This window comes from Chiroxiphia lanceolata, chromosome 7 (genome assembly GCF_009829145.1).
Source record: "Chiroxiphia lanceolata isolate bChiLan1 chromosome 7, bChiLan1.pri, whole genome shotgun sequence".
NCBI classification, from domain to species: Eukaryota; Metazoa; Chordata; class Aves; order Passeriformes; family Pipridae; genus Chiroxiphia; species Chiroxiphia lanceolata.
Genome location: NC_045643.1, coordinates 22238207 through 22260617, shown reverse-complemented (window position 1 = coordinate 22260617; position 22411 = coordinate 22238207). Strand labels below are relative to the sequence as shown.

General features: G+C 35.4%; 2 protein-coding genes across 3 annotated transcripts in view; both read right to left on the bottom strand.

The window, feature by feature from the left end:
* Positions 1–1241: 1241 nt before the first annotated feature.
* Positions 1242–13742, bottom strand: GCG (glucagon). 2 transcript variants are annotated; one of them, XM_032693280.1, is made up of 7 exons: positions 13659–13742; positions 8162–8262; positions 7617–7778; positions 6730–6783; positions 4963–5100; positions 2724–2867; positions 1242–1739 (listed from the first exon to the last, which is right to left on the bottom strand). In XM_032693280.1, exons 2-7 carry the CDS (start codon positions 8257–8259, stop codon positions 1715–1717), a joined length of 621 nt encoding a protein of 206 aa, XP_032549171.1. In that variant the 5' UTR covers positions 8260–8262; positions 13659–13742; the 3' UTR covers positions 1242–1714. The 2 variants fall into 2 exon arrangements, with proteins under 2 accessions (XP_032549171.1, XP_032549170.1); XM_032693279.1 differs by lacking the exon at positions 13659–13742 and adding an exon at positions 12933–13026.
* Positions 13743–20196: 6454 nt separating this feature from the next.
* FAP (fibroblast activation protein alpha) overlaps positions 20197–22411 on the bottom strand; it is a 40399-nt gene continuing 38184 nt past the window's right edge. The window contains exon 26 of the mRNA XM_032693106.1: positions 20197–21138. Within this exon, the coding sequence (XP_032548997.1) occupies positions 21037–21138 (102 nt within the window). The 3' untranslated portion in view covers positions 20197–21036. The remainder of the gene's footprint in view (positions 21139–22411) is intronic.

The following is a 22411-nucleotide window of genomic DNA, read 5'->3' as shown; positions in this document are numbered from 1 at the left end:
TTCCAGAGGCACTTGGACCCAAACCATTATACACAAATGGGATTAAATAAGCAACAAATATGTAAAATATGTATACATACCTCCCCCTTTTTTTTTTTAATTTCCAGTGGTATTTTGGATGCTACTATATTTTTTTTTATTGCAAGGTTCTACTGAGTTTTAATTTTTAAAGTTGGGATCTTAGAACAGCTTTCTGTTGCTGTCAAGAAGCTGTTCCAGATGCCAAGTTGGATGTGATCAGTCCTGATCTGAAACTACAAGATATTAATTCCTGTAGCACTTTGGAAGTACAGTCTAGTATTTTTCCAAAAATTCTAGATGACTGAAAGTTTCAGATGCTTTTAAAAATCTCATTTTACAACACTTATTCCTAGCAAAAGTATAGTGCTAATTCTCATCAGCAACAGTCCTGCTTCACATCAACTTCTACTTGATACTTGCTAAACCCATTGGCTTTCTGTTGAAACACTTGCCCTTTAGGACATTTTAATATAGATCCCTGCTGTATTGCTGTTATAGCAAGGGGAGAAAAGGAGGTTTGGGTAGTCACTGGAAGTAAGAGCTATGTAACAGCACCTTTGGCTATTTGAGAGTTGCAGCTACAATCATACCTACAAAACCATGCTTTGGCCAGCTGAGACTATAAGCGTTTGGATTGCTTGGAACACTTGAGATCTGCATGCAAAATGTTCTGTTACTGTGCTGGAGAAGGCACAGGTTACTGAAATGACAGTTGTGCTGACAAGTCCCAAACAATGTTGCTAAATGCAAGACATGATGGACAAAGTGGTTCTCAGAGGAAGAAGGCAGGAAAGAATACAACTCAGATTAGGGTCCTTTTGAGTTGGGTTTTACTTGGAAATCTTATAAAATATGAAGAAATTATGTGGCAGTTTTCACCACTTATTGAGTATATTGCACTTAATGTTTTTCAAAGCTGTCCTCCTGCTTTTGCTGAGAAACCAGAATTTATACTTACGAAGAATAATTGTCTCTTCAGTCGTGTTTCCTCCTCTAGCTTCATCTCACATGATTTTTTTGTCAACTAAAGGTAACTCAGAGTTCACACAGCTCTTTCCTGGGAATCATTACAGGGAAAACGTGACAGAACAAAATGTTGAGTTTGTTTTATCATTCCAAACAAACCACTTTCAAGATCTCAGTGACACTAAAATATTAGAATAAAATTAAATGGAGTGCAAAGAGGCACAAGGGATATACCATGAAAAGTCAACAGAAAAGAAGCTTGAAAAAATTTATTTAAGGCTATCATTCAATATCCTTAAAGCTTAGCCTTTTTATAACAAAGGTTTTAAGAGGGATATTCACTTCTCAGGCATTTGTAACTGCCAGCTCCTCCTGAATAACACATATAATTGGTGATTGAATTATTTGTGTGTAGAAGTAAACTTTTTAGAAAAATAATTTTATCATTAAATATAAATGGAGTTACTTTAGTCCTAATAAATGGAAAATATGAAGATATGAAACTTTCACAGTCTTAAACGGTTAAGAAAACCATCCCTTAGACATCAGGTTTTCCATACATAAACCTTTGGCAACACTAAACTATAGTACAATTATTTCCTGGCATGCAAGGTGACATAGCTTTGTTACACCAAATGTAAATGACAGAATACAGATTTCAGAATCTCTTAATAACTGGCAGTTGATGCAATGAAGATCTTCATTTATCCCATTTTATTCTGCCTTTTTACTGGTATTCTTCCAAAAGGTCTCTGGGGAAAAAAAAAAAAGCAGCAGCAATTAGGAAATATTCTAAGTCTCCCAAGATTTATGAAATATGTTTGGAACATATTTTTTTTGTTTAAGAGTGAGCAGATGTTAGTTCCACAGATCTCTCAATGCCTCTCTCTAATAATGGATTGAAAACAATTATTCCTAAAGGAAAAACTTTGTAGTACTTTCTATTAGATTATTTTCCTAAATTGTTTGCTTCAATGCTGAACTACAAACACACAAAACCAGTATCACGTTAAGAAAAACTGTATTTTAACTATACCTTGAAAATATTTGTTGTTTCAGATTTCCAAGATCAACTAGTCATTTTGGGTGCTTCAGTAGTGCAAAGACTAAGAGTAATTAAATTTTACAGAGTGGACATCCAACATTTAGAAAAATCTGGCCACACACATGTGCCTTGACTTGGCATTTTGTTATTTTTAAATGCTTAGTTGATTTTAACAAATAATTCTTAAATACTAATCTGTTCACAGAGCTCACATAGAAAACATCTTGCCTATATATAGGCGAACTAAAGCAGAGTTCTTAACAGTTAACTCTCAGGAACTCAGATTACTGTTCCCTAATAACAAGCCACATTTTAAGGCAGTGTTTTATATCACAGTCTTTAAAGAACAAGCGATTTGGTGTTATTTTACCAATAAATATTTCTGGTTTTATAATGTCCACGCAAAGCAGAGCTTTATTTTTCAATAATTTAATGACCTTACTTTGGGCAACATTCAGTGGCAAAACTCCTCTCAAGTTAAATAGGAAACTATTAGAGAGGTTGACCACTGATACAAAATGCAAATAATATTTTGAATGTGTTCTGTTTAGTGTCTTACCCGTGTTAATCTGTCTGCAACAAAGTTTGTAAGAGATACATCAATAGTTAAGAGAAAAATTAGTATTTTCCTTATGTGTGACAAATACATTTTAAACCCCAGTATATTAAGTATAGTAGAAAAATCAGGCACCTTTGGGTAACTTTTGTGTTAATTAGCCATTTTAGGAACTCTTTGGCAGCCATGTCATCAAGGACTTTGTTGATATCACTCGTGAAAGTGCCATCTGCATGTCTTCGACCCATTTCTTCTGCCACAAGAGCTTTTTCTGGGAAACTTCAAAGGGAAGAAATTATCAATCAATTTGCAAATCAAAATATACAAACCATTTAAAAGGGCCTTATTACAGGTTTCTAATACACTGCACATTTCCTGTGATTTTAAGGAGTTAAGGGTTGAGCCTGACATTCTGGCTCAGTACAGCACGATGCCTGTCAGAACATCTTTTGAGGCATTATTTTCAAAACAGAGGACTGTTCCTTCCAGTGAGTCTAAATTCCTCTTTAGTAATTTTGAAAAAGCTGTACATGGAAAAACATATCTCAGTGCAATGTCTATGCCATGTGGACTAGGCATCAGTAGATTTACTAAGAAATGTTATTTAAGAAGTATCACTACTAAAATATTATAGTCAAATTTTCATACTTTTTTCTGTTTTAATTGGACTTGAGTTGTAGTTATTTACTTACAATTATATTGCATAAGAATGTAGATATCAAGAGAAGCAATTTTTTTTTGGGGGGGGGCATGGGAGTTAGTTTAAATAGCTCAGTTAAAGCACCTGTATTAAATCTGTGTGCTTGTTTGCTGTAAAAATCATAGAATGTACCATTTTATTTTTAGAATCAGATCCTGACCCTTGTTCTATTAATTTTTGACTGAAAAACCAGTATGTCAAGACTTTGATTTAGAAAACTTTCCTCTCTTGTTTCATGCCATCAAATATAGGAAGATTTTAATGGATTCCATTAAGGTGGGCTGATGCTGAAGCACACTGGGCTCTGGGTCCAAAGACAGACAGACTGGTTCATTTCAAGGAAGGCTGTACACAAGTTCAACCACAAATAATACTAAATATTGGAAAGCAGAAGGTTGGTCTACATTTAATTGTCTATCTAGGTTTCTAAGTTCAGTTCATCACATTAGTTTGTATTTCTCTCAAACAGATACAGAAATACCTGATTCTGCTCATGAAAATAAAACATGACAGAAAAACAAGTGCAAATCTGAACATCACTAGGAAGAGGAATCAGCCTTTCCCTTCTCTGTATAGCTTACCTAATTTATTTAACTCTGTTTTTTTCAGGAAATTGTCTTTATTTACAAAATTTACTTTTTACCTATTTAGTCCCTTAACTAAAACACACAATCTTGTCTTACAGATTGTATTTTATTAGTAGTAGTAGTATTTATTATTACTTTTATATAGTGCAAGAGACTTACATAGTACTTTACAGCTGGTAGAATATATAATCAGAGGACGAACTGGAATCCCTGCCCCAAAGAGCTTACAGTCTAAAGGCACAAATAAGTACAGAACACTTAAAAGGTGGGGAGTGGCATGTGCATGGTGTAGCTCCTAACCAGGCAGGGTTGGAAACAGATGAGAGAGAAGGTCCCTGCAGGAGACTGAAGGTAATGCTGTTCTAAGTGTAAGACCATAATGAAAAAAGATGTAAAGTCATGAGTACATGAAGTGAAAAGGATTGAGAAATCTGCAATGAGTATGTGGATAACAAGATAGAAATGAAAGAAATCAGTCATGGTAGGTAAAAACTGAGGAGCACTCTGTCCAGGAAGCCGCAAACCACAGCAAAAGAATTAGAGGTATCTTAAAAAGGAAAATATAGGAAATGATAGTTATTTTGGCAGCAGAAACTTGGGGAGACTCTGAGGAGCATAGAAAGAGGAAAAGAAGTTGTCAGTTATTACTGAGAATGATCACCAGCACATGGTGTACAGCTGATGACATTGGTAAAAATCTTGAAAATATTGCAGAGGAAAAGGTTGATTGTAAAAGGGAAAAAAAGAGAAGGTAATTTAAGATGACACTGACTTGAATCATATCAATGATAGTTAAAGAGACTGCAAATGATTTATGTGAGGGGGAAAGGTGGTAGGTAGAGGAAAGTCTGGTTTAGTTTTAGATGTGTTGACCTTAAATACAACTTGACCTTTTAGAGCGTAACAGCATACTGAGCAGGTTTGTTTTAAAATCTATATTTGGAATACCCACAGAATATCCTCTATTACAAAAGGAAAACATGAAGTACAGCAAAAATGATCAAAAACACATCAAGGTTTCATCAGACATGATTTCTAACCCAAAATGCAAGGCAAAATTTAGTAATAGGAATGGATGGATTCTTACTCTCTTCTTCCTCGTCCATTCACTAACCAAGCAATGAACTCTTTCGCAGCTTGACCTTCCAAATAAGAGGTGATATCACTGGTATAGGTGCCTTCAGCATGTCTCTCAAATTCAGCATGACGCTTGGACATGGCATTGCTGAAAGAATACAGTAGAAATACAATACTGCAATATTGTAGGTCTGCTTAAGAACTTAATATTTCATAAAAACTTTATTGATTTAAATTTCCCGCTCATCAGACTAGCATTTCTTACAAGACAGGGGGGTTTTTTTGCTTCTCAAATTAGTCTTGATATATTTTTTCTTGAGATATTTCAGTTCTGAAGGTATTGCCTGTAGTATGCAACACAGTTTTGTCCAGATTCCTGCACTAGTTCTGAACAACTCAGTTCAGGTGCAGAAAGCAATTATAGCTGCATTGGAATGGTATACTGCTAGATTAATTAGTTATGATCAAGAAACTGTATTGTATTATACAGACATGCTTTTTGTTACGTCTTGTGTTAACCTAAAAATTTCCATTCAGCTCTCTTCCTATATTCATCTTCATTATTTCTTAGCCAAACCATTCAGACTTAATTCCTTTCAAATTTACATTTTGAGTCGTTTCTGAACACCCTTTTAGTAATCACTCTGACCAAGTCATAATCTTGGAAAAATTTCAAGCCTGATCAACTCCATCTTATTAAAGACATTTGCCTTCTCCCTGCCTAGACCTCATTGTGGTTCTTTCCCTGATATAACATAAAAATTATGTCACACTGACTCTTAGGAAGGCCAACTTCACTAAGAAGTACACATATTATGGAATATTTTCCACTAATAATTTCCCTAGCATTTCTATTTCAGAATTTGCTAATTTCTGCCCAATTTTCAGGGCCTCTATCTCCTTCTATTATTTTTTCTTCTCTGGATTTCACCATTCCTCCTAATTTAGTACCATCTGCACTTTTCATCAGCATGCTAACTAGAGTTGTTTGGAACATTTTTAATGAAATGTTAATTTTGTTCAGATATGCTGTTTCAGTGAAGCTGAAACATTATTACAGATTTGTTATTAATATTGACACTGTGAAATTAAGGATCTTTTTGATTGGGCTATCTTTTTTGGAATTTCTGATAAAAGAAAGAATTAATATAGGTATTTCAATCTGTTTTTGCAAAAACACTTGCTTCATTTCTCTTTTGTTTATTTAAAATTTCCAATCTCCCCAACTATTTCTCAAAACCACAGTCAAGAAATAAAAGTCTGGCCTTCAGGAGGTCTTATTCTCCTTTCTGTAATGAGTGCTTTATGTAACATAGGACTGAGTGCTTAGGACTGAACACTGCATCATGTTTAATCAGCTCTCTGCAAATTGTTGCCTGGCCATTTTCCTTTCACTAGTCTTCTCACTGTTTTTCTTTTCCTCAACTTTTTCCTCCTCTTTTCCTCCTTTTTTTTTCTCCCAGACTTTTTCTATACCAAGTTTTTCTTTTTATGTTATTCTCTATTCAATTACTTGGAATATTCTTTTCTGAAAAGTATTCTCATCCTGTTGCATTCCTTGGATCCACTGTATACAGCTGTAGAACACAGGTAGAGGAATAAATAACATAGAGACATTTCCTCTTTCCTTGTGAAAAGCAGCTGTGAGATAATATCTTTTCATAGATATTTCTTGGTCTATGGTAATGTTGTAAAGAATACTAGTTGTTTTCTTTCTTGTTTAACTGAAAATGAGGTCAGATTGGTTTTGAGTAACAAGTTGTGTCAAATAGCATACCTGGAGAGCTGGTCCGGGACTTTGTCATTTTCTTTGTCCTCCTGTCCTTGTTGGCTGTAGTGTAATTCCACAATCATTAGATCATTACTACCAGTACACTGCAGAGCATGCATAAGCTTTTATTGGTTATTATTTACATGTTTTTGTAAAAAACTATAATTGATAGATGAATATAATATTCATTATGTTAATGTATATTAATTTAAATTAATAAAATGTGTAGAAATTGTTCCTTTATACTTTAAAGACTTCCAGAGAAATTTAAAAGCATTAATGTAATAGACTTTTTGATTCTGTGGACAGATTTTCTCTAGAACACAGGACTGACATGCATTTACATCATTCTTGCTTTCAGCGTGGTAGTTTGTACTGGTAAAGTATCCAGTGGACAACAAAACTTAAACTTTAGCTCCCTTTTCACAAATGAAACATCAGAATTAGAGTATCCATGGATAGGACAGTTTTGTTAAGGCCTAATGGCCCAGACCTGTACGTTATATTTACGTATCTTATTCCTATTGAACTTAATTCATTCACTGAAACAATCTGCCTCAAAGAGGCTGAGATAATCTTTTTAGGTGGCATATCAGGTAATATACTGATACTGCACTTTGATTCAACTAAGTCCTTTTGAATGATTTTGCACATATTTCTCATTTTTAATAATACATAAACATTATACTAATGGCTGGACTTGATGATCTTAGAGGTCTTTTCCAACCTAAATGATTCTGTGATTGTATATATGAATTTTCCTCAAATACTTTATTTATTCAAGGATTATCCATGGTCTATGATGGGAAGCTGATACAAAAAAACTTAATTCAGCTAGATATTTGGCTGGTTCTGTATATAGAGATCTATTTCAATGTGACCAAAGTGCTTACCCATTTCTTTTAGTGCTCATTAACCATTGCACGAAGTCCTGAGCTCGTCTAGTATCTAAGTACTTGCTGTAATCACTGGTGAATGTGCCTTGTGAGTGACGTTTCACTTCATTCGGCTGTCTAGATTCATCTAATGGTTCAGACTGGGAAGCTTTGAATGATCTGTGAAAAGTTTAGACATTGTTAACTGGCAATGGTCACAGTACATTCTACAGGTGCATTGACTTTTCTTTTAAAAACTTTATTTTTTACTGTCACAAAGTGAAAGAAAGTGACATATTCATCACTAGTTGTCTAGTAAAGTGGATCCATATAGCAGACTGGATACTGCACAATTACACAGTCTTCTTGGTTAACACAGCTATGGTTTTAATACCCAAAACATCTGTGCTATGCTGTGCAATATTGAAAAAAAATTGCCAATTCCAATGGTAGATTAAGCACTGTGTAAAGCTGTGTTTAAGTCATGGTATGTTTGGCTTCAAACAGTAAGAAAAAAAAAGTTCAGGCCAAGTATTTCTAGAAGTTTGATCTTAAGAATTTACCTTGATTTCTCCTCTGTCTCCTGAAGAGGATTTTGCCAGCTGCCTTGAACTATCATTAAAAGGAGCCCAGCAACAAAATAAATGCTTTTCATTTTCATTGTCTGTCAAAACAGAAGTAAGGCAACAAAGAAAAATGTAATAATCTTTACATATGTCTAATGAATTACATAAAAAATAAACATTCTTAATTCTGATCCAAACTCGAAGAAATATATTAAGACCCTGTAAGGATGGGCTCCATGTCCAGTGGATGACACTTGTGTGCATTGGGTAGGCATTCAAAAGATGTAGTCTCTGTTCCAGTCTTTAGGCTCTAGTGTGTATTCTAGAATGCAAGGACACCTGAGAACAACTGCATCCTCACTTTCTTTTGCAATATGAGGATAAAGGTCTGTTATTTCCTTTGCTCTGTGTTCTGCTGATGCCAAGCACTAGATCTGTAATACTGTTTTATTGCAAAACTGGTGTGACTGTGATTTTTTCCCCAGCTCATTCACTAGAGAAAAAAGCAAATCTTTGTCAATGATAGTCACATTAGCAGCTCCCTATTCTTTCCTTCTCACCCTGCACCCTCCTTTTAAAAGTTTTTCCTGAAAGAACAGATATGGTAGCAGTGGGCCTCTGGCCTTAATAATGACTTATTAATAGATGTGACTCCTTAGGCAAAAAAAGAATACTTAACCACACACTGACTTGTGTTCAATTCATGATGTGAAATGTCAAGTTTTGTTTGTTGTACTACTAACATAATACTGTATTTCAGCTAAGGGCTTCCATTATTGGCCTTTGTGGGATATATGAGATATGGGGTATATACTTCATATTAAAGGTAATAAAACAAAGCAGAAAATATTGTATCCCAGATATAATTCTTATTGTTACAGGTGAATTGGCTTTGACTGTGTCACAGAAATGACCACATTATTACGTGTCTTCATCATGCTCACTGTACTTGACCAGTCTCATTGACTTTAATGTGACATTCAGTCCAGAGTATTACAGTCTGTACAAATGCTTTGGTGATCCACTGCCAAGCTGTGACTCCCTTACTTGCTTTAGTGACTGGTTTACTCATGCAAGTTGTACAGTTTTAACTTTTAGTTAGTAGTCCCCAATGGGAATAAGGCATTCTCTAATACCCAAACTGTGTGTGCTGCAATTTTCATTATTTAATGCAGTATTATGAGAGGAAATCTACTTGCAAATTGAAGTACTACATATTGTTTATTTTAATTATTTTGGAACACTTAAAGTGTATACAAGGAAATTAATTTAAAATTTGGTTAGGTAATTTTGACCTTCACAAAGCAATTGAATATGCCATTCATTCAATGGCTAAATGCTCATTCACTGAATGACAAACAGCAAATGCTCTTTCATTCTAACTTTAAAATCATTATGGATCACGGTATTAATCTGCTGTAAGGTTATAGAAGTTGCAATGAGTTCACATCAGCAAAAAGGCACTGGGAATAATTTCATCATTTACTTGGGCTGATACTTGTGTATTTGAAAAAGCCCTTCTGCCATCTGTTAAATTTTCCTATGAAAGTTTATGATACAGTCTGAAAAACAAAGGGAGATAGGACAGATGAATGCATTGAAGTAAAGTGGTAGCAAAGTAAGTCCAAGTCAAAAACCACCCTCCCCAGTGTAATCTGTGCCAAACTTCTGTGGCTCCACTGGAGGAGTAACTTACTGTAATTCAATGATTTATAAAATAAGGCAGTCTGAGTGAAAATATATATATTCTCTACTATAATGCCTTGGCACAATAGGCTGAATTTAAGTATACCATTGCCTAGAGGAAGCCATAATAAAGTTATGAGAGAATGATGTGTAGTGAAGGTGGAGATTACTCTATCTTGAGATTTACAGTTGCCTCTGCACTGAGCAATGCAAATGAGGGGGCTATATGAACATCTCTGGAAAAGTAAACTCCTGCAACAAAAATCTTACTGCTGTAGGACTTCGACTCTGCCCCAGTAGTCTGCCCCTTCATAGCAGATTTTTTATGAAACCTGTTTCTTCCATCTGTTATAAAATAACTTGTAGTTAGAGATGCAAAGCTTGACTGATAGCAGGTATTATAACCATATAATAACCATATAATTAATGGTTAGGAAGAATGTATCACTACTGGTACTTTGAGAGGCCAAATTTTTAAGAGAATCTTAATGAATAATATAAGAAATATAAGATTTTCTGATGGATTTTACTATTAAGCAATGGAATCAGTTTCCTTCTCTTCACAGAAGCCACTGGTAGTGTTGCTTATTTATTCAGCAGCGTGTATGAAGATTCATTTCTGCCTTGTGCAATGTCCTGGTATATGAGATTTGATTCCTTCCCATGCACATACCATACCCTGTTATTGTACCAGCATATACCATAGCGGTCAGGCAGTCAGTCTTATTACAACCCAAACGATAGTATTAAGCTCCATTTTCACTGTTTCGTTTGGAGCTGTAATTTGGTGGTGCAACACTGACATCCAATGTTTATCACTAAAAATGCATGATTTCACATGTCATAGGCTTCCAGCAATGGAACAAAAGCTCTCCCGATTCTTTGGGAAATGACACTGTTGTGGTCACAAAAATGGTTTGATTGACCCCCACACTAGTTGATACGACTGTAAATGAGTTAACTTGGACTTAGACACCAAATAAAGTGTGGTTATTATACCATACATAAGTAAATTTGCTGTGCTTAATAGAAGGCTAGCAGTTTGGTATATTTTCATGTAGCCTGAAAAACTAAAGAAAACTAGTTCACAACTGCCTGTAGCTTTTTTTAAACTGTGATCCAGATTAGCCATAAACGCAAGTCACTGAGATGGAATGAAATATCAAACTTCAAAAGTTTTTCCTTTATATAAAACTTAGTAAAAATAATTCAAAGTTATTGTAGTCAGTAAAGAGATATTCAGTGATTGCAGTTTATCTTGGCTCTAGCTCTTATGACTCAGGCCTATAGGACTTTCAAATGTGAACAGTCCCACTGGCAACTTCATCCCTTAAGAATATGTTTAAATTTAAATGCATATTCAGCTTCTTTCTAAATTTTTCAGAATCCAAATTGGGAGATTACTTAAAAGAAACATTTCAAGCTTTTTGAAATTAATATGATTTTCAAATAAGAGAACCCTAATTAATAAAATAAGCTCTTTTGAAAGCTATTAACCTCCTGTCAAATATGTTCATAAAAAATTTAGAATCAGGTTTTTTGTTCATTTATTACTTGCTGTTGGTAAGTCAAACCAGCAACAGCAGTTTTTGACAAGTTAAAGAGGCTACAGTTTATAAAGAGAAAATTGTAATTTTCTTCTTGATAACACAAACATGTGTTATAGAGAAAAAGAGATGATCAGCAAAATAATAGTTGCTTAGTTTATGCCAGCTAATCAATTAATTTCCCAATCAGAAGAAAGGTGTTCTTTGCTCTAAGTTATTTAGGTTACCAGTGTATAGTGCTAAAAAGCGTGGAATCTCATTGTCAAGGTGGAGGAAAACTAAGGCTAATCTTACACAGAAGAATTTTGTTCCTATGCATATTAGACTAATGAAAATGTTTTTATTTCTTTCTGATTGGAAATGAAAAATTTAAGACATCTCAGTTTGAACCACCAGAAATATGGAGCAAATACCTCTCTCAGATCATGATCAGACATTTATTTGAATATTTTCTTACTCAAGCTGATTTTGCTAGTTTTTCCAATATATTTTACTACAGACATCTTTTCTACCTGTTGCAATTTTAACTATTTTAACTAGCTTAATTTCATTGAGTTTTCAAAAAATCTTTCAAAAGTCAGATTTTTATCTATCTCCAGTTTAAAAATACAAATTATGATATTACAGTAGTACAAAAGGAAATATTTTCATATGAAAATATATGAATGAATAAAATAGATTTCTATTGACATGAAACTGCTTGCAAATAGTAATGATTTCTAATTATAAATAAAGTACTTGTCAGGTACTTTACATCCAATTTACCTACCATGTTATAATTCTTTGTGAAAAGTTATGTAAAATACAACAGTTCTAGGCTAAGGAATTCCATAGTAGGATGGAAGACTAAATTAATTTTTAGACAATAATTACAATAACTATTGAAAGACTTTAATTTTACTTCTGTGCTATAAAATTTCCTTTTTTTTGATCTTTCAGTTGTATGAAAATAATAGTTGCTTCAGACAAACTAATAAAAGTGGGGCAGTGGAGTGACAATCTGTAGGGTGATGGAGTGGCAATCAGTCTTGGACAGTTTTAAATCAGTGTCTATATAAACCCATTTAATTTGTTTGCATGCTGCTAATTTAATCCTTGTTGATTCATATTTAGGCAGTATCTCTAAGGAGTCAATATTTTTAAACTCACATTAATTAAATATCTCTACAGAAGATACTAAAGGAGATAAAAATATAAAAATCAATAATTGTGTATCTGACATTTAAATTCTTACTACAGTGCTCAGAACATGAGACTTTCATGTTCTCATGGTTAATCTTCCTGCTTTCAGTTAATTCTGCAAACCAAACTGCTGATTTCCCTTTTTCAGATCATTCTCTTTTGAACTAATTCCATACATTAAAAGATTTAAATGATGATGTCATTAACTCCAAATATCAGTGAGCATAACCTCAGAAGAAAACACCAATTTGCTGAAAGATCTGCACCTCTATTGCAAACTTTGGGCAACACAATGCAGATAATGCACTCAGCTTTCTCAAATAAATTGTACTGATAGTTCATATAAATCTTACCTTATTATACTTTGAAGTGATATGTATGTGGCAGTTGCAGAAAGAGCTGCTACTCTCTCTTCTGCAACTATGGCAAGCCTTGAGGATCCTGAGCTCTGCCTAGCTGCCTCTTTTGCACAGACTTATATATATACTGTTCAGCTCTAGTAAGCATTACAGGAGTGCATCATTGCTGACAGTTTCCTTATTCAACTTTAAAAAAAAAAGTCATCATGTTTGCTATTCATTTCATTTGATGATTTTACAAGCAATTTCACACATTCACTCTGCTTACTTTATGACATCAATGCTAACATGAATTTGCAAAAGGAGTGAGGTAGCAATGTCCAAAGAAGTAAATATCAAACAGGAGGGCATTAACGTGACAAACAGTGGGCAAAAGGTGCCTGGATTAAGGCAGCAATTTCTCCAATTTCTGATTTGCCACATTTAACACTTAGAATCCTGATTCTGTTGACATCAATAGCATCTTCACTTAACAATTTTAAATCAAGGTTTATAAATTTAATAGACTGTTAACAATAACCAATACAAGTCCCTCAAAGCCCCGGAATGATTCTTCAAGTAATCTTGTGCCAATATAAGGAACACGAAGAGATGTGAAGTTCTGCAGTGATGGCTACTATGGAATGCCCAGTACAGGTCAAATTTTAAAAAAAGTTTTGATTAACCTTAGCTGTAAAATTCCAATTTTGTAAATGTTACTATATGAAAATTCATGCTCACTTGAGAACTGTATGCCAAACATTCATTATAAATTGACTTTCACATAATGGCCTATAGATTTATGCAAGATAAACCTGTTGCTCACACTTCCATTCCCTACAAGGAAAATAAAAAAAGCCAAAACAAATTTGAGCTTTGTATCTGTGTATGTTCTATGTAACGATGTAAACCATTCAGCAATGGGGACAATTTCATAGTTGTGGTGGGGCAGCACTGCCAAGGAAAACTACGTTCAGCCATCTGATGATGATAGAAAGATTGACTCAGGGAGTCAGGAAAGAGACAGGTAGGAGAGATTGACTAAAAGCTTGTCAATGGCTCTGGCAGCTGAAAAGAACTTGCGGTCATGAATATGGGTCTTTTATCCCAGCAGTGAAGGAAGAGAGATATCCCTCTTAAAAAAGCTGCTGGAGAAGTTTTCCTTTACAGACTTTTTTCATACATCATGATAATCCTTTGCAAAATGCAAAAGGGCACCAAAAATTAAATAGTATTATTGTTACAATTGTGAGGGGCCAGGCAGTCAGAAGATGCATTAAATATGAAGGACTCCACCTTGAGTTTCAGTTCTGTTCAGTAGAGGGAAGGTTCTGGAATCACAGTGGATATCTCACTGAACGTGAATGACAACCTGTCCTCCAGTATGGAATGGCCCATGGTCTGATTTGTGGCACAAGGCATATACATCACAACAAACCCTCTTATTTCCTCCAACACTGCTACTTGAAGTCAACAAAGAATTGGCTTTATTGAGGTAATTTCCTGCTGGCTGACCATAATCAGATTGGCATAGCCCATATGATACAATTGAGGCAGTGTATAAGCTTCATAATTGTACTGTTAGTGTGGGAAGCAAAATTTAATGGATTTTCCTAGATCTTTAGCCTAAATACCTTGTTGTTGTGGTACCACAGTATGGGTTTAGGGAAACATTGTCTCACTACACAGTCCACATAATCAAGTTTAATTTTTTCTTTAGAATAATTTTTATATGCTCTTGGATTCATCTACTGAGATTCATGGTTTATTTTTTTTCATTTCTACCTGCAATACAAGTGTCTACTGATACTGCTGCTACAAATTTAAGTGCACAGCTTTGGTTCCTCTCATCACTGCCTTCTGTTTGTACGTTCAGTCATTTTTGAGAGCCTTATTTTACCCATTTGTTTTTAATTACTACTTCTTTCCCTCTCTTTTCCACATGTTCTCTTACCCATGTCCTCTTTCTTCCTGCTTCTAATTGTATTTTTACATCCGTTCAAAGTCATGTATTCCCAGTCATTGATTGACATAGAATATACAAACTTGCATACATAATTATTAAACTTGGCTTTTCATAATTTTTTGTTTGAAATTAGCAGAATTACCATCTCCATACACCAACCTTCCCTAGGCACACAACTGTGTAATGTCTAAGACATGGTGCTGATGGGGCCAAACAATCTCATACCCCAAAATCTACTTATTTTCATGAGATGCTGATGTCACTGAGATACTTTGCTGTCTTTATCTCAGAATTATTTTTTAATCTACTTTCTATTTCAAGTTTATGAGCGTTATGTAGGGGATGAAACATCAAAGTCTAAATGTGAGCCCAGCACCACATCCTCGAGGCACGGTGTGTCCATGGAGCCGGTCAGTCCGGCGCCTCCTGCGAAGGCCACGCTGCGCGACCCTGCAGTTCCCCGGCAGCGCAGCAGATGGGGATCAAAGGGCCCTTTAGACCGGCTCTGCTCCAGGAGGACGCACACATATGCTTGACTTAGATTGCTACAGCTCTCTCTCTACACCCTCAGTTAAAGACACTTAGCTTTCTAAACAGGCAATACAGATTGTGAGATGATGTCTTTTCCTCCAGGAAACAGACAGTTTTTCTCTTTTTGTTTAGTTCAGTTTATTTTCTTGTGTCATATAGAGTTCCCTGTTTACAGTAGAATGATTCCAGAAAAAAGTATGAAACAGAGCACCTCAGTGCACCTGGTTGGGCAGGTTGTTAGAGAGGCTATATCATGTAGAATTTAGAAGGTGACTGGTTATTTGTTTTTCAAGTGATACACAGAAAATAAAAAGTACAGGAAAGAAGTGAACTGCCACCAAGAATCATGCAACCTTCTGTTGCCAAAACCGAGTCTACAGTAAATACTTCAAGAGCACAGCAAACAAGAGCTACCAAACAGAAGCAGAAAATTACATCAAGTGTATGACATATGCATAGGTACTCAGTTTTTTTCCTCTCACGTTGTAAAATACAGTAGTTAGTTGGCAGCTCTTAGCAAAAATCAAGGGCAACCTCACTCTCCTCTATATCATAGTCCTCATATGAGACAAAACTTTGAGTCAGACTAAGAGACAGAACCTGAAAGTGACCTGCCTTCAGGAAAGTGTCATGTTTCAAGATTCAGTTGGAGTCCTTAAAAAATCTGTATCTTTGGTTCACTGCATTTGGAGTTGATCCGTTTCCTGCACCATCATCTCAGTACCTGGTAATGTCTGTTATTCAGGACAGTGTACTGCACTCACTGGACAAAATCTCTGCAGGGAAAGTTATGGAAGAATTAAAACAAGAAGCAGAATTCTTAGCAGATGCACACTGAACCTGATGCTCTAGCAGTGACAATTCCAGTTGACATGGCTTTTCAGAAAAATAGGATCAATCTATTTGTTATAACTGGCTAGCACACTCTGAACATAATAATTTTTCAGGATGTTTCTCTCAACTCTTTAACTGCTGGTACAAGAAAAAATAACTTAAAATTCAAATTGTCAAGATTTGAACATTTTAATGAATTAAGAACTTGCTGAATTTTGACTGTAAAAAGTAAAAAATCCCTATCAAATGCTTTCAAAAAAGTGACCCCTTCAAATTTTTCTGTGTATTTTTTCATTGCATATTTATTGTTATTATATTATTATCCATTCCATGTCTAAAGGGAGGAGGATGTATCTTGGTATATGACTACAGGCCCATACCCTTCACTTTCTTATATTGCACAGAAAGCATTCTCTCCCTACCCTTGTCAACTCTGAGTTCAGAGGGCTGGGCTCTGCAGCCCCTTCCATTTTCCTATCCTTGCTAGATGATATTCAGCCAAAAGAGCCTTCTGAGAATTAGTGCAATCAATATAGGAAGAATATCTGTGTAAATACATGCATACATGAAACGACGTTGTATACATACATGTGTAGTTGTGCATAACACACAAATGTGTACCTAGGTATATATACAACTCCATGGCTACCCTTTGGAGAGCAAGAACGACTTTCTGACATGGAGGATTAATTTAGGGTCTCTAAGCCTGTCCACAGCATGCAACTCCATGGATGCTGACTGGTTTGTACCTCAGGATAGACAGCTATTGTAACCATGTTGTAGCCCACTGTCTACTCACTAAATTGGAATCATTCCATTGCAAGTCAATGGAGCTGCATCAATTTGCGCAAGCAGAAGAGCTGGCCAAATATGTACTAGTTATTTTACATTCTGAGAAGACAATGTTCATAATTGAAAGTAATACCAAATGCTCTTAGCAAACACTATGAATTATTCAGATTAAATATAGAGCCTTCAAATGACTCTATAAAATGTTCTAAACAGCTGTGCCTTGTAATTGGAACTGACTGGCAAACTGGAAAGTATTGAATGCAGTCTGATTTTGACTTGATGTCTGAGTAAAATGAGTGTAACACCAACCATATTCTAGAACCTGGCTGGAGTTTTACTAGATTTTCTAGTAAATTTCTCTTCAGGCCTTTTCTTCTTTGCAGCTGCAGTAATCCAAAGTGAAGCGAACCACGTAGCTCCACATTTGAAGTGTGAGGATTGCACGTTCATTGATATGTACAGCACACTCAGCGCAAATGACGTAGATGATGCAAACAGGTTTGGAGTGGAATCAGTGGCTTTCTAATATTTATGTACACTTCAGCTCCTAGAATAAAGCAATTTTTACTTTTCTGCTCTATTTTTATCTTATAAAAGCAAAAGAAGATTTACAGTAACTGACTTGTAAACAACTGTATTTGTGGCTATTTATCAAGGGCCTGTTTACTTAATTCAGAAAAACTATGTCCAATCTTCAGAGGCTTGTATACCTTGTTTATATGACAGATATTTGAAGACTTAAGTTTCATGGTCTGAAGTGGTGTGTTTGGGTATCTGAAGTGTGAAAATATTATTCAAAAGCCAAAAGAAGAGCAGAAAATACTCAGCATTTTCTGAAAACCAGATCCTCTAAAACATTTTAAAGTGGGCAGCTAAACTGTGAGGACATTCATTCATCAGCTCAGAAAACTTGCCATAAGAGCTTAGCTTAAATTCAAATTGTGTCCCAATGTTTGCTCTTACACACCATATTCTATGTCTGCAGCATAGTTGTATATACTTTTTATTCATATATAAGGCTAACCCTTAAACATACTTTGTTAGCTTCAGCTTGATGCCTCAGGACAAGCCCTTTCACCTTCAGCTATTGAAGGTCCAGTGAATGTTTGTGGTAATGCTTTTAACATGGACTGTGTTTGTAGATAACTATGCAGAACAGAAAAAGTTCTCTTTCTAGAGAAAAAAAAAAAGGCTTGGGAGAATCTTATCACTGTGTATAAATATCTGAAGGGATGGTCTAAAGAAGACTGAGCCAGGCTCTTTTGCAGTGATGCCCAGTAACAGAACAAGAGGCAACAGGCACAAACTGAAACATAGAATGTTCTGTCTGAACATACACTTTTTTACCATGAGGCTGACCAAGCACTGACAGCAGTGGCCCAGAGAGGTTGTGTGGAGTGTCTATTCTTTTACATATTCAAAAGACATCTGGACAAAGTCCTGGGCTCCCGGATGTAGGTAGCTCTGCTTCAACAGGGAAGTGAGATAAGTAGACCACCAGATTTCCCTTCCAACCCTGACCATACTGTGATTCTGTGATACTGCAAGGGCAGGTTTGAGGTGCTCGGCACCATTTCTAAGATTGACTGCAATATTATCTGTCATTAGCACAGGCCAGGCAGCAACTTGATATTGTATTATGTTTTCAAGAGGGTTTCTTTGACACTCACAGCATCCTAGGTCATCAAAACACATGGTTGCTCAATCATAAAGCTTTCAGGTTAGACATTATTTCAGCAACTCAGTGTAAATGTCACACTCTACTGGAGACATATTCCCTTTCCTTGGTGAGAACACTGTGTAAGGCAAAGAAATTACCATGAAAAACAACAAAGGAAAGATTCACTTTTTTTTTTCCTTTCACTTTTTATCCCCACAAGTGTTACCTAAAGCTACATTGTGGACAGTTTGAAAGATGTGTACTCTGATTGCCTTAGGAAACGACTTCAGGGCAGATTAATAATGAAACAGCTAACCCACACCTTGAGAAAGTGGTACCTTCTGTTATTTTATTTCACAGATTTTCTTGAAATGTCCCTTATTCCAAATAATTCCAGAAGCTTCTGACAACAGACCTGTGGGCTGGGTGTGAACAACACATTGCATCATTCTACTACTCATAGTATCCACAAAGGGCCAAGTCATCTGCCCATATTTCCAGAGCTTATAGGATTTTCAAAAGAATAAATAAAATAAAGGTGCGGAAATTGAAAGAGAACTTAATATATTGATATTTATGTGAGATCAATACCATGCTCTTTTGAAAATTGCTCTGGGTTGCCATTGACATATTCAGGTATCTTAAAGCTTCAAGCATCTGGGATAAGATTTTTATCTCTTTCACCACAGTGTTGTGATGATTTCCATTGTGCTGTATCAATATAAGAAACTCAGAGTTAAATCTCAGTAATTTCAACTGAATTGTATTCCTTATTTGTAAGATAATCACATTTCTGAGACTACTGTTGTGTGCAGCAAATGCACATAGGACCATATAATCAACATCTAATTAGCCCCACTTCATGTTATATTTGCTTAATGTTAACTTTCTTAGAGCTGTAATTTTTCCTTTAGCCATTATAGGAGTTGAATTTTAATTACATTACCAACAAAAAGCTCATTAACGTCACATAATTGGCAGCGTTTCCAAAAAAACCTGAACTAATTGAGTATTTTCTGAAGAGTTCCCATCAAAGTATAATTTAACCATTACAAACAGCTTGGCAACTACATTTACATAAAGATGTATCTAAGGAATGTTCTGATGTGTGGAAAATCAGATTTGATATTGCCATTAACAAACGAAGGAAGCTGTTACATAGCAAATCACTTCCACATTTTAATTATTTTGGCTAAGCCCCATGTTTTTGTCAAGAAAGTCAAATGAAACCCCTTGCTTTTCCACAAAGAAGCAGCAACTGATCTCTGACAGAGTTAGGAAGCAGCTTGCTTTGTAGGAAGGCAACACAATCTTTTTCAGGTTATTTTGTACTCCCAGTAATAGCAGAGATGAGATATTGTGTTAGACAGACCATGATTCTTATGCAGTAGGCTACCTCAGAATTTTTTAAACATGTGACAAAGGAATCATCTAATCTACAATGGATCTCTTGCCAATTATCTGGTTAATATTCTTATATTATGACAGGACTGATTTAATTACTAATCAAAAGAATACAAGTATTCCAATCATTATTAGCTTCTATCATTTTTAAAAGACCCCCTAAAATAGTTTCACTGGAAACAAAGCAAAGAAAGCTTGCATAATCCTTTGATCCTTCCCCTTCAGTCTGGGATGAATGACACTGAGATTAATTTGAATGCTGAGGTGAAGATTAGGGATTAAAAACAGGCTAATATGGCTTGCATATTTTGAATACAGGGAGAAAAAACACTGAGATAAAATAGTTATCATGAATGTCCTGCTTTCATGTTTAAACCTGAACACTGAGAGTTTTGCAGAATCAAGGTTTCAAATAAGAGTTGAATAAAATTTGAACACAGCATTCAATACTCTCAAAAAGTGTCCAAACTTCAGCTATCCCCGCTTGGATTCTTTTCAAGAAATTGGAAATGAATTTTGAGAAACTGGTTCTTGTTAGGATGCTAATTAGGTACTTGTACTGCTTTCTTTGTCCTTTCCCATTTTACAGTTATAGTTAACAAATGCAAGCATATTAATCTGACAGTGTGTCTTTGCAACAAAACACCTTTCTTTGGACTACAGAATGTAAGTTTAAGCAAGTTGGCAATAAATGCACACGACATTTTACATTCTGATTTTATTTATTCTATCAAACAGGTGTTACATGTGTCAAAACATGTATTTCCATAACATTTGGTAATATATAATATCCAAAGTGGATGTAAACATCGAGTTTAAAACTTCAAAGTTCCTGCTATCAATTCACCTGAAAACTATATAACTTGGGCACTGTTACCATTGCATTCTCCCAGAGATGTCTCAGATGCCTTAGGATGCTCTGAATAGCCTTCTTATTCAGACAAAGAAAAACATTTTTTTAGGAAGTGGGTCATATGTGTGTAGAGATGTTTGCTGGAAAGCCCGGGAATTCCATGGTTCTGGTCAGTATACCACTGAAAAAAACCCAAAAAACCAAAACATAAACCTCCTATGTTATGTTTTCAATTCTGCAAGAGTTAAGCAATATAAGAAATGTATTTTCTTACCATAAAAGAGAAAGTGAATGCCACAAGAAAACAGAGAGACTTGAAAATTTTTGTCAGATATTTTCATATTTTCCCAATATTCTTGATGAAAAAAGTTTCTAAACCTTCTGTAACCTAAGAGTAGGTGTTACTGCCTCAGTACTTACAAGTCGGTTGTATCAAGCCAGGCGAAAGAGCTTTGAGATGCCCTTAGGGTTGAAAAGTCCTCGACCTGCTGCATAGCCTGGGCAATAGGGGTCATAGTCTTGCTTAGGAATAAATACTGGGCTCTAAGCAACAAACTTTCAGTTAAATTGTTTTTGAATTCTATTAAAAATATCCTAATATACAAATATTGTAATATACAAATATTACAGCAGAGCCATGAACATAGTGAATAGTGTACTGGAAATAAAATACATATATAAATTATGTTAACTCTCAGTAATATCTGCCATTCCACTGTAGCTGAACCAGGATGACTACAACTCCATACAGTATTCCAGATGCTTAAGGAATAACTCGGGTTTGCTCAATATTAGTGAAGGAGGCAGAAAATACACAAAAGGGCCTACAAACCCCAAGTACAGGGAGATGTGTGATCCCTTTTCTGGGGGTTCACGGCCCTGTGAAACTGGACTCAAGCAGAAGGCCAGTGTAAGAAAAAAGGTTTAGAAGCAGAGGTCAGCATGTAGGTCAGAACTACCTTCCCCCTACTCATTCCTCCTTTCTATCCTGTAACCTCTTGCCTATGTGGTTCTCTCTCTGTCTGCTACCCCAAGCAAGTTTTTCAGAGAACTTTTATTTTCCTGATCCTGAATATACTTTTTGGATACCTTATACCCTTTTTGCTTGTTTCACCTCATGCCTGTGGCAGGCAAATCCAGTTCAAGATAAAATCTATCAGAATCAGTGAGATTTTGTCCCCAGAAGCCAGCTCTTTTCATCTCCTTTACTAGCTATCAACAACATTCATAAGGAGGCTGGATTCTTATTCTTTTCCCTGGCTCATTTTAAAAGCCTCCAAGTTATTCTTGACAAAAGGGAAATCCTGCTAGCATCCAAAGGGTAAGGCAAAAAAAAGTGCAGGCAAATCCTTTGGGGAAGAAATTGAGAAATTGTTTTTATGAAGAGTAACAAATGCACTAGCAATTGCCAGATTTTGAAGCATGTTCAGTTGAACTGGGTTATTAAAATATTG

Excerpts from the sequence above, each read along its gene's own strand:
- GCG (XM_032693280.1), bottom strand. The coding sequence starts at position 8,259 with ATGAAAATGAAAAGCATTTATTTTGTTGCTGGGCTCCTTTTAATGATA. Across the intron at positions 5,101-6,729 it reads GTCCCGGACCAGCTCTCCAG|CAATGCCATGTCCAAGCGTC; the intron begins GTATGCTATTTG and ends GTATTCTTTCAG. Across the intron at positions 1,740-2,723 it reads AACACAAAAGTTACCCAAAG|AGACCTTTTGGAAGAATACC; the intron begins GTGCCTGATTTT and ends TTTTTTCCCCAG.